The sequence below is a fragment of the Pimephales promelas genome, chromosome 16 (assembly GCF_988280905.1).
Source record: "Pimephales promelas chromosome 16, fPimPro1.hap1.1, whole genome shotgun sequence".
Lineage (NCBI taxonomy): Eukaryota > Metazoa > Chordata > Actinopteri > Cypriniformes > Leuciscidae > Pimephales > Pimephales promelas.
The window spans coordinates 10060030-10073245 of record NC_142784.1 but is presented as its reverse complement, the minus strand read 5'-3'; the positions used below and the strand labels follow the sequence as shown (position 1 = coordinate 10073245).

The 13216-nt window shown below is 41.9% G+C and overlaps 1 protein-coding gene across 4 annotated transcripts in view; it reads right to left on the bottom strand.

Annotated features, from left to right (window-relative positions):
* The window catches only part of tfdp2 (transcription factor Dp-2), a 70189-nt gene that overhangs the window by 12567 nt on the left and 44406 nt on the right, over window positions 1-13216 (bottom strand). For all 4 annotated transcript variants that reach the window (XM_039660146.2, XM_089120972.1, XM_039660145.2 and 1 more), the window contains one exon: window positions 268-430. In XM_039660146.2, the coding sequence (XP_039516080.1) occupies window positions 268-430 (163 nt within the window). The remainder of the gene's footprint in view (window positions 1-267; window positions 431-13216) is intronic.

Sequence of the window (13216 nt, the reverse complement as noted above, 5' to 3'; positions counted from 1 at the left end):
TGGTCATTTAGGGGAGGCATATATGCATATTTCATATCTGAAAGAGCAGTCCAAGTCCGGGACAGACTTTTTAGATCAATATCAAATGGCTCTGTAAGAAAGCATTATGAAAAATCCATGACTTTTAAGGTTGAGTGCGGGAGTTATGCACCCAATTTTAATACTTGTGGTAACGTTTTTCTTTTTTTCCAAATCTCTAAACAGACCAACGGTGAAAAATAATTAGAAATGAAGCTTAAAGTCTTATGGTGATCTCGCGGCACTCACCGAGTCGGCGGGCATCAGGCTGCTGGCGTGTGTGAACTCGGACACCAGCTCATCGGCCACCTCGTTGTAAGACGTGGTGCCTTTCTTTTGTACCTTCTCGCACACCTTCATGGAGAAGTGCCTCAGGCCTTTCCCGTTCTTATCCGCCCTCTTCAATCTCTTACTGCAGAGAAAGAGAGGAAAAGAGAGTTTGCACGACTCAGAGTTGGACACTAAATGTAAAGGGTAGTACAATAAAGATTAGTTGCATTCATTTTTAATAGAAAGCAAATCAATATTCAACACATCCATACATACATAAACACAATTATCCACACACACACATACATTCATATATATAAACATTTCTACTAGGGGGACAACGATATACTAAAAATAGAATAGGTTTCCCTTTGCATTTTCCATGAACCGACAACAACATTATCAAAACCATAGATATCCACAATAAAGGCTAGATGTCTTACGGCGGAGTTTTTCTCGTCATCACCGGCGGCCATCTTGTCACAGGCAAGCTGATGTAAGATGAGTGATCAGTACAAACACAAATCCTCTTATCTCGTTGAAATCTTGACGGATTTACAAACGGTTTGGTTTCTTACAAACGTTATTAACGTGGCTATAATTCACGTATTATTCATAAGTATGCAGTGCCATAACTACATCTCCGACGTTTACAACAAACCAAACCGTTTGAAAATCGGTAGAAAATTGAGCAAGTTATGGTTATTTAAAAAGTACATGCACCATTAAAACACAATGTTACGAGTGAGCGAGCTGCCTGTCACGGGTGCAGACGTCGACCTCCATTGGCCAGCAGCGCGGACGAGACATCTAGCCTTTATTGTGGATATCTATGGTCAAAACGATCTGTGTTCACACAGATTCGCGGAAATGATTATAAATTCTGTATTATTCATGCCAGGCCAGTAGTTGGCGATGTCACTTTGTAAAGAAACACACTATAGACTGTAATACACATGCGTCGTTTTCACCAATTCATGTTTTTGTAGTTTACACAGAGATGATCACGGTCTCGTTTTCAAAAAACTTGAACTTTGAAACCTGTTTTCAAAAGCTTGCATTTTAAGGCCCCCAAAACGCTGTTGTCGTGTAAATGAACGTCCAAAACTTACAACAATTTAGCCATTTTAATAACGCTTCAATTTCTCCATGTAAAATATAAATTAGTTTGTTTCCTCCAGTTTAGTCAATGTAAAGCATATTGTTGATGTTTCGTCCCTACGACTGAATGTGCCGAAACTGTTTATCCGCCGTCATCGGTGGCCCTGCTTACTCCGCTGTGGGGGAGGAGCTGTGGAGGGAGGGCTGTAGTTGTACGTTTTCAAGTCAACGTTTTCTCAAAACACCCAACTGTATAAAACCTTTCTTTAAAGTGAATTTCGTTTTGTATAGTTTCGTCTTAATTGTCAATGTTTCATCAAGCAATTGCCTAGATTTAATAAATAAGAAGCAAATATAGCAGACAATATAATCAGGACATGGAGGTTATCACTTGCATTGCTCGTGAACTGGAGCTCGTCTCATAAATGAACTGAAACTCAGAAACACATATTTAAAAGCTTGAAATGTCTACTTTTAATCAAAACGAAAAGAACCAGACTTATTTAATCTGAATGAAATGTGCATTACTCTCGATAGGCACGTTCACTTCTGCGAAAATCTTTGCAGCCGAGACTGACACGGAAACCAGTACCGTATTTTCCGCACTTTAAAGGGTTAGTTCACCCAAAAATGAAAATTAAGTCATTAATTACTCACCCCCATGCTGTACCAACCCCGTAAGACCTTCGTTCATCTTCGGAACACAAATAAAGATATTTTTGATTGAATCTGAGGGCTGGATCACTTTTCCATAGACAGCCTGAGGGACTGCCTCTTGACGGCCCAGAAAGTCATTAAAAGAATATGAAATATGAAATATGATTAAATATTCCATGTGCCTACAGCGGCTCAACTATAACTTTATCAAGCGACGATACTACTTTTTGTGCGAAAAAAAAAACGTAAATAACGACTTTATTCGACTTTCCATTACTTCCTTATGGGCGCATGCGCGAGAACTGAGACGAGACCGTTCTTCTTCGACTACTTTTTGTTACCGGCTGCTCACCGCTTAGGAGTTTTACCGCCCCCTACCGTATAAGATGACGTACTGATATAGCCGGAGGCGCAAAACGTTCTGTTTACAAGCAGTACGTCATCTTATACGGTAGGGGGCGGTAAAACTCCTAAGCGGTGAGCAGCCGGTAACAAAAAGTAGTCGAAGAAGAACGGTCTCGTCTCAGTTCTCGCGCATGCGCCCATAAGGAAGTAATGGAAAGTCGAATAAATTCGTTATTTACGTTTTTTTTTCGCACAAAAAGTAGTCTCGTCGCTTGATAAAGTTATAGTTGAGCCGCTGTAGGCACATGGAATATTTAAACCTTTTCTTTTAATGACTTTCTGGGTCGTCAAGAGGCAGTCCCTCAGGCTGTCTATGGAAAAGTGGTCCAGCCCTCAGATTCAATCAAAAATATCTTTATTTGTGTTCCGAAGATGAGCGAAGGTCTTACAAGGGTTGGTACAGCATGGGGGTGAGTAATTAATGACTTAATTTTCATTTTTGGGTGAACTAACCCTTTAAGGCCCACTGGATTATAAGGCGCACCTTCAATGAATTACCTATTTTAGAACATTTTTCATATGTAGGGCACCGGATTATAGGGCGCATAAGATACTGCAGTCAAACGTTTGACTGGGTTTGCGTTATGCGTCCACTAGATGTGCTAAAGGGAATGTTGCGAGTGCGCGGCGCCGGAGGAGAGGCGTTTATTAGTAAGCGTGAGCTGGGGCGGGCACGTAACTTACATTCGCAGCCTGACTGTTATGAGTATTCAATGTGCGCGGCTCGCTGACAGCAACAACTGGCTGTTTTGAATGAGACGACGCGGTTATGCGATGCGGTTCTGTGATGCATGAGCAGTACCAGGAACTAGGGCTGTCGCGGTTATGGAATTTCCCTTGCGGTAATGTTGAGTGGCTCAATAGCGCGATATGCGGTATTACCGCCATTTATTAGGGGCCAAGCCCCGAAGGGGCTGAGGCACCTATTGTATCTGTTAGTTTTCTTATTATTATTATTATTATTATTATTATTCCGTGAATGGGAGTCTATGGCAGCCCTATGAACCGTAAGTAGGAAAATGATGAAAGTTGGCACACTTGTAGTGATGCTAATGAATAGTAATTGGACCAATTTTTGACCCTCTAGGACCAACTCTATAGCGCCACCACCAGTTCAAAAATGCAACATTGAAATGGTTATAACTTTTGAACCCTTTGCTCTAGAGACATGAAACTTAGTACACCTGATTCGTCTCATCATGCTGATCACAAACAATACTGTACATTAAGACCCCGCCCATTACAGTAGTGGCCATTTTGAAATGTACAGTTCTCAGTTTTTTCGCTACTCCTCCTTCAAATTTTGTCCAATTTTCTCCAAACATGCACTCAAATGATCTTCAGACTGAGCCGCATAAAAGTACTGTCCCCGATTTTTTTATTCATCTTTGTTCAAAAGTTATGGTGTCGCAAACTTAACGAGGTCCACCCAAAATTGGCTAAGAGGCTGTATCTCGGCCAAAGTTTGATCAATCGAAACGAAAATTGGTACGGTTCATCGGAACCATGTTTTGAGGTGACATGCCAAAGTTGGGAACAGCGCCACCTACGGGTCGTGAGATATGCAAAATTGCTATTTTGGCCAATAACTTTTGAACAGTTTCTCCGAAAATCATAATTGTGGTATCTATGGATTCTCTGGATCATGCCGAATCTGTGGATATTGATTTTGCCATGATGGGATGTATCACGTGTCTGCCATTTTGAATTTTGTCATAATTTGCAATATCTTTTAAACTATTTGAAATTTCTTCACCAAAATTGGTATGGATCACCATTAGCATGGCCCGGAAGTACCTGAGAAGTTTGGTCACAGCGCCACCTAGTGTTCCAGAGATATCATTGTTTTTTGAAAAAACGCTTATAACTTTTGCTAACATTGCTTGAAATTGGATTTCTATATGTCAAAATATTCCTTGGGTTATGCCGATTTCAACGATATCTCATATGTTACTTTTGAACAATGTGACTGGCCGCTATATTGGAGCAAACGTGAAACAGTTTTTTTGCTACTCCTCCTTCAAATTTTGTCCAATTTTTTCCAAACATGCACTCAAATGATCTTTGGACAGAGCCGCATAAAAGTACTGTTCCCGTTTTTTTTTATTATTTTATCTTCGAAAGTTATGGTGTCGCAAAATGAACAAGGTTGACCCAGAGTTGGATCAGAAGCTGTAACTTGTGAACAGTTTGTCACAAAATCATAAAATTGCTATTTATCGATTCCCTGCGTCCTGACGAATCCGAGGAAGTGTATTTTGCCAGGATTGGATGTACCAAGTCATAAGATACATTTAGCATTGAGCTAGCTTAGCATGCTAATCTGGATAACATGTCATGGAACTTTTTTGTGAATCATTCTCACACTGAACCCTCTCCTCATCAGGCTGTTGTACACGCATGAGTGATTAGCTCAACGTGTTACACTACGGATCCCGATGCTTAGCGTTGTGGGTTCGCCACTCAGTGTGACACGTGCCCAGACCGCATGAGGTACTGTGGCAGGAAAAGATGCGTAAGTTGCGTCTATTCCAGGCATTGTGTCTAAAAATGATGTCACCTGAAGCTGTCACATACAACATGCCATTATTTTACGTAAAATGAATTGTTCTTCTTCATCCAGAATGGTTGTCAGTGGCAGCCATATGAACCACAAGTAGGAAAATTTGCTCACATGTAATTGTAATGAGTAGTAAGCTGATCAATTTTGGATGATTTAATCAAACTTTAAAATATAATATGCTCTGCATTCTCTTCAAAATACTTCATTTTGACCTGATACTCTCTTTAAACTATTGAATTTTTGCAGCTGTGTAGCTGCGTGTTGGCCAAGTGGCGCAGCGTGTTGAGTGACAGACACCTATTCTATAGATAGTGGGTTCGAGTCCTGTGTGAGTCAACTTTAAAATGATGTATAAAGTTGTCTTTTCAATTCCTTTATTATCCATGTAAGAGCTGTACTTATCATTTTTACTCTTGGATTAGAAATAAACGTGTTTTTTATTTATTACTTAATTCTGTGTTCGTTCTCATCAGACCTTCTGTTCATTTTGATTTCATCTTATCTGTACTTCTGAATCTATATGATCTTCACGTACATTCGATTTCAATTTTTTTTTGTTCTTCCGACTCTGCACTGCTGTTGGTGCTGAAATGCTTGTTGCGTTGCTGTAATTGCTGCGCTGCTGTACTTGCTGTACTCGCCGTACTTGCCGTACTTGCTGTACTCGCCGTACTTGCTGTACTTGCCGTACTTCCTGTACTCGCCGTACTTGCCATACTTGTCGTGCTTGCCGTGCTTGCTGTACATTCTGTACTTGCTGTACTCGCCGTACTCGTCGTACTTGTCGTGCTTGCCGTGCTTGCCGTACTTGCTGTACTTGCTGTACTGGCCGTACTTGTCGTACTTGTCATGCTTGCTGTACTTGTCGTGCTTGCTGTACTTGTAGATTGATGTATTTGTTCTACTTGTGCTGCCTTGCTGGGCTTGGCCCCGTGTTGCTGCTTGCAGCTATATTTTATTTATTTAATTTATAAGTATTTGTTGCTATATAAATAAAGTTTACGATATGGACAAAAACGAGGTCATTTAACCAATAACCGAAACTAAACAGCGTCTATATGCGCACTGAAAGCATGATTGAAAGGCTTTCACTTCACTCAGCGCGCATATTGTTATGACAACGGACTTTGAACCGTTCATTCAACGAACACGTTCAAAGAAGCTGATTCGTTAAAAGAGATGTAACGTTAATGAAACAAGATGTTAATTATTTTTAACTTTGAGTTCCACTTTTCAAGGCTCAGCTGATCAGACAGCAATGCGTCGCATGGGTAACGCGGAAGCTGATGCTTCACTTATTAGAGACCAATATAACATTGATTCAATGCGTGACTCGGTGATATTATTTTCCGCAGCTTCCTTGTGCTGTGGGATGTTGACCAGCGCTGCTGCTGACGCGCATTAAAATACCTGTGACGTGAAGGTTAAAATGATGATACGACAAATATTTCGCTTTCCTTTGACACGGCATGACGGCAACCTTTTCACGACTTATACAGACGCAGGTAATCGCACGCGCTCTGCAGATCTCTCTGTGAAGCCTCTGTAGGCTACACATCACCAAGATAAACAGTCTTGTTGTTATCATTATGAACTTGTTTAACATTCAATACACATGCATGAAGTTTAAAACAAGAAGAAGCCTTATAAAAAAACGTGAATATCGCGGTTGCTGCGGTTACGTGCAATCCTCTGCGGTTGACTTGTCAGAAGCGCAGTACTGCAATATTGCGGTTACCGCGACAGCCCTACCAGGGACAGTGTGTCTGTTAAGAGTGAGCGCTCGTGAGCGGGAGACACACATAACATGATTTATACGAGGTTGAACTGGCTGTGAGACAAAGCGGGCATAAGATGGACACGAGCGCAAGTTCCCGGGCAAATTTACTAACGCAGAGCGTTGTTAACTAATTGATCTATTTATAAGGCGCACTGTCGTTTTTTGAGAAGATTAAAGGCTAAGTGTGCCTTATAGTGCGGAAAATACGGTAGTTTATTACTAAACAAATAAAATATCGCCTTGCTATATGTGGCCCATCATAATGATTACTTTGCCAGTTCTTTGTGGCAAGCTTTATGCGTCCGCTAGCTAATCGAATATTCGAAAATCGTGACTCATTCCTATTTTTTTACCAGGCCATTTACGGTTGTTCATGTTGTTCAATAAAGTTCTTGGTAAAAAAGAAAAAGAAGCTACCGAGACTAATATTATTGTATACGGTGCGCAAGGTTTATGCGCCTGCTCCAAGTCTTCTTCCCTGAGTATCTTTTACTGTATCTCTGTGGCAAAATTACAGCGCCACATACTGGTCTGGCATGAATACTACATCGTTTTGAGTCGGCTTCACTGGTTTCATGTGTACGCAGATATTTACTGAGACGACGCTGTGTTTTCAAAAACACGGGGGGGGGTAATCGGATAGGGAAAGCTCTGGCTTCGTGTGGATGTGGCCTTAGGAAGTCTTATGGCAGGCTGTTGTTTAAAGTGGTTGTGGACCAGCAAACAGCTCTGTTCTCTGTAACTGTAGACGACGCGTTCGAGAGTGACGTGCCTTGAGCATGAGCGGAGACACTTCTTTCCGGTTACAAATGGCAGATAAGTCTTGCACAATCCTTGTTCACCCTATATTTCATTTACGCCCATCATATCCAATGTGATTTGTTGATTCAAGTGTGTGATCCTATATTTCACTAACCAGAACACACACACAGACATCACATGCATACAATCTGGCAGTTCCAGCGCTGTGACACTCTTTGTGCTCCCGGCATGCATGTGTGTGCACGTTTTAATGTGTGCTTCGTGTTTCACTGGGTCCTTGGCCCTAGGTCGTGTCACTGTAGATGTCACTGCAAGATGCGTCAAGTTCAACCCACAGAGGTGGGAAAACAAGCACACACATGATACGTGTGTGAGAGTGCGAGTGACTGACTCAAAGTGACGTCGACGGCATCACTGCAATGCATACAACCACACTCATTCACTCAATTTATTAATGAAGGACAGAGAAAGGGTCGGTGAACTGGCGTTACAAATACAACCATAGACTGTATAAATCAATGGACATGGTGTCTGTGACGTCACCCGTAGGTTTCTGAAGAGCATTTTTTAAGCTTAAAGTAGGCGGAGCCGGCCGTCGCCATCATCTTGTAAGCGCGTCACTCCCGGATAAACAAAAATGGGCAAAGACGCAGATTAGCTGGGATGACATGATGCTAACAGACAGCAGACAAACGGCTAGCTGTGACAGCAGCAAACCAACTGTCACTCAAGCGGCCACGCCCTTAATTATGCAGAACATTGAGGCTTAATATAATTTAAACGGATGAGTTATAAAAATATATTAAAAAAAAAAAATCACCCCCCTCACAGTTATCATGAAGGGCAAAATAAGCTATATAAACCAAAACCACTTTTTGTACCAGGCAGTAAACATATTTTTTTCTGCTGTAAAGTTGGGCATATTAACATGGGGGTCTATGGGATTGACTCTCTTTTGCATCCAGACTCTAGTGGCCAGTCTATGAATTGCAGTTTAAGTCTCTTCCGTGTTGGTTTCCAGAGAGAAAGGAAGGTTGCTGCTTGAATAAAACAGACCACATGAGAATAAAGCCCAAAGTTACTTTGCAAAAACATTTTTTATTAACATAACGCATTTCCTATGTACTACCGAAAAACTACTTTTTATATTATATACCATTATATATAACGATATTAAAAAACGCAATGAAACACAAGCAGTGACACTCCTTTTCGTTTGTATTGTGACATGCATCCAAATGTATTGTTTCTTTCATTTTAAATAAACCGTTAATGTAGGGAGTGGTTCAAACAAATGGATGTTGATGGGATTTTAAGAAATAGGGCATTCCACTTAAAAATGAATTTGAGCTTTCAGTCGATTGTGGAGGGGTTAGAATAAAGCGGATTAAATGTTTGGAGAAGTCTGGCATACATTTGTTCACAATAAGATCTATAACAAGCATTTACAAACTAGAATAGATCTGACTTGTGCTCATGATGCCACCAAGCAAATAACCATCGCTATCAAATTAAGTATTATTTAAAAGGCCGTGCAATCTGCTATACGCATACGCTAGAATATACGTAAAATCCGAAGTATACTCTGGGCTTTACAGGTACTAGCAGGTTACATAATCTTTCTGTGTGCGGATTATTACATTATTACCCCATTGTTCCTCATGCCGTGATGCATCATTTGATGTCGAGTGCATGTGTGCCGCAGAGGCTGTGGTGCGTGCGAGCACTTGTGAGAGTTAAAACAAAGAGATGGCTCAGGGTTCGATTGTGTGCCAAGTTCACAAATGGGAATAGTCCGGAGGAAAAAAAAAAGCACTCATTCTTTCTCTCACACATGCTGTATGAAAAAACGCCACAGTACTGTGGGGCGAATTACGTAACTGTCGCTCAATGAATAAGAGAGGTGCGGAGAAACAGGAGGAACACAGGGGAAGGGAAGGGGGGGCGGTGCAGTAGCGGCTGATTGGGGTTTCAGTCGTCAGGACATATTAGTTCCAGACCCCCAGCTCACCAACATTCACCTCTAATTAACTGGAAGTACTGCAATGCTGTAAGAGGGACTCTCACGCAGCTCTGTGTGTGACTGTGAATATGACACGCATTTACACGTAACATACATGCACACACACACACTGGTTTCTGCTTAGCAACAGTGCTGAGATGTGTTCCCCCTGTGAAGACTGTTTTAGCATCAGAAAAATGCAGTCTCAGGACAGAAAGAGAGAGAGGGGAGGGGGGGTGGAGGGCTGAAAAAGAGGAAGTGGAAAGAGAGGAGAGGGGGAGGGAGATTTATCTGACCTTTCGCAGGAGAAGACAGATCTGCCAGAATGCTGCAAAAATGAGGAGAGTCACAGAAGGGTAACGGTTTGTGTCTGTACTGTGAGCAATTCAAAGAAACGCTAGAAATGATTCAGGGGGGCTTAAACAGGGAATAACTATCAAATTGGAATATAAAATTGCAAAAATGTAGTTATTAACAATTAAAGGGGTCATGAACTGGCTTTTTAAATGTTATTATATTGTTGTCTGAGGTCAACTTATAACGTTCGCTTGGTTTTTGCATTCAAAAACATCAAAATGAACAAGTAATAGGCTATTTTGTACCCTGGTTGTGAGCCTACCTAAAAAACAGTCGGTTTTTATGGGCGTGTCGCACTGAAGACTTGGAAGTAAACACCCACTGCTGCGAGTGGAGAACAGTTTTGCATATTATAATGAGTTTCACTCACCCGTCGGTGTATGTGGGGGAAAACGTACTATGTTGTCAAATGGCAACCGGATTCGCCCATACATGTTCGACCCAGAGTCCGTGTGTTGCACAATATTCCTGTCAGATCCAATATAGACGGCACAGCACCGTTCTTTACTCTTAATCGGTCTGCAAATCCAGTCTTGTTGACAAAACAATCCTCAGCGAAATGAAGCGAACAGACGACGATGTTTTACCCTTATCAGCTGGAACGTCATTAAAAATAAAGTTTATCCATGCAGTCCTATTGGAATCCAGAGGAAGCTTATGCAGCGACTGTCTTCTGCCACAACCAGACACTGCACAATATTCTGTATTGCTCAGTAGTGATCCAGTTTGTCATCACGAGGTAAGCATGTACATGTATGATACTTATGTGTGTAATGCGCGAATCGGTGGGCGGGGCTAAACCTGCCGTGGTGAAGCAGGCGTTGATCATCTTCTGTGGGGGTGGTGTTTTATCCTCTTTGTCGTCATAGTTCCCCACTTTTAAAAACGAGTCGTTTTTAGAGGCTGTGTCAATAAAAGCTTTTATTGGACTAACAAGGACGTTTTCAGTTCTGAAACTTACAGGATATTCTTGTAATATGATGACCTCTTAGATGTCAAAAGCTCAAGGAAAATTTGATTTCTCAGTTCATCACCCCTTTAAGTGACCATAATCAAACAGGTTTCCAGAATGCTACCCCCTCCCCTCGTCTACTACTGGTCTAAATCAGAAGAGGCCAAAATCAACCTAAATGATGGGATGCCTAAATCAGGGAAGACCTAAATCAGCCTAAATCAGATGAGGCCTAAATCAGTGGAGGCCTAAATCAGGGAAACCCTAAATCAGCCTAAATCAGATGAGGCCTAAATCAGCCTAAATCAGGGGAGACCGAAATCAGCCTAAATCAGGGGAGACCGAAATCAGCCTAAATCAGGGGAGACCGAAATCAGCCTAAATCAGAGGAGGCCTAAATCAGCCTAAATCAGGGGAGACCGAAATCAGCCTAAATCAGAGGAGACCTAAATCAGCCTAAATCAGATGAGGCCTAAATCAGCCTAAATCAGGGGAGACCTAAATCAGCCTAAATCAGAGGAGGCCTAAATCAGCCTAAATCAGGGGAGACCTAAATCAGCCTAAATCAGATGAGGCCTAAATCAGCCTAAATCAGAGGAGACCTAAATCAGCCTAAATCAGATGAGGCCTAAATCAGCCTAAATCAGAGGAGGCCTAAATCAGCCTAAATCAGATGAGGCCTAAATCAGCCTAAATCAGATGAGGCCTAAATCAGCCTAAATCAGAGGAGACCTAAATCAGCCTAAATCAGATGAGGCCTAAATCAGCCTAAATCAGATGAGGTCTAAATCAGCCTAAATCAGGGGAGACCGAAATCAGCCTAAATCAGAGGAGACCTAAATCAGCCTAAATCAGAGGAGACCTAAATCAGCCTAAATCAGATGAGGCCTAAATCAGCCTAAATCAGAGGAGGCCTAAATCAGCCTAAATCAGATGAGGCCTAAATCAGCCTAAATCAGATGAGGCCTAAATCAGCCTAAATCAGAGGAGACCTAAATCAGCCTAAATCAGATGAGGCCTAAATCAGCCTAAATCAGATGAGGTCTAAATCAGCCTAAATCAGGGGAGACCGAAATCAGCCTAAATCAGAGGAGACCTAAATCAGCCTAAATCAGAGGAGGCCTAAATCAGCCTAAATCAGGGGAGACCTAAATCAGCCTAAATCAGATGAGGCCTAAATCAGCCTAAATCAGAGGAGACCTAAATCAGCCTAAATCAGATGAGGTCTAAATCAGCCTAAATCAGGGGAGACCTAAATCAGCCTAAATCAGATGAGGCCTAAATCAGTGGAGGCCTAAATCAGGGAAACCCTAAATCAGCCTAAATCAGATGAGGCCTAAATCAGCCTAAATCAGGGGAGACCTAAATCAGCCTAAATCAGATGAGGCCTAAATCAGCCTAAATCAGAGGAGACCTAAATCAGCCTAAATCAGATGAGGTCTAAATCAGCCTAAATCAGGGGAGGCCTAAATCAGCCTAAATCAGATGAGGCCTAAATCAGTGGAGGCCTAAATCAGGGAAACCCTAAATCAGCCTAAATCAGATGAGGTCTAAATCAGCCTAAATCAGGGGAGGCCTAAATCAGCCTAAATCAGATGAGGCCTAAATCAGTGGAGGCCTAAATCAGGGAAACCCTAAATCAGCCTAAATCAGATGAGGCCTAAATCAGCCTAAATCAGGGGAGGCCTAAATCAGCCTAAATCAGAGGAGACCTAAATCAGCCTAAATCAGATGAGGCCTAAATCAGCCTAAATCAGAGGAGACCTAAATCAGCCTAAATCAGATGAGGCCTAAATCAGCCTAAATCAGATGAGGCCTAAATCAGTGGAGGCCTAAATCAGGGAAACCCTAAATCAGCCTAAATCAGATGAGGTCTAAATCAGCCTAAATCAGGGGAGGCCTAAATCAGCCTAAATCAGATGAGGCCTAAATCAGTGGAGGCCTAAATCAGGGAAACCCTAAATCAGCCTAAATCAGATGAGGCCTAAATCAGCCTAAATCAGGGGAGGCCTAAATCAGCCTAAATCAGAGGAGACCTAAATCAGCCTAAATCAGATGAGGCCTAAATCAGCCTAAATCAGAGGAGACCTAAATCAGCCTAAATCAGTGGAGGCCTAAATCAGGGAAACCCTAAATCAGCCTAAATCAGAGGAGGCCTAAATCAGGGAAACCCTAAATCAGCCTAAATCAGAGGAGGCCTAAGTCAGCCTAAATCAGGGGAGACCTAAATCAGCCTAAATCAGATGAGGCCTAAATCAGTGGAGGCCTAAATCAGGGAAACCCTAAATCAGCCTAAATCAGAGGAGGCCTAAAGCCTAGTTCACACTACATGATTTGAAAATGTTGGGC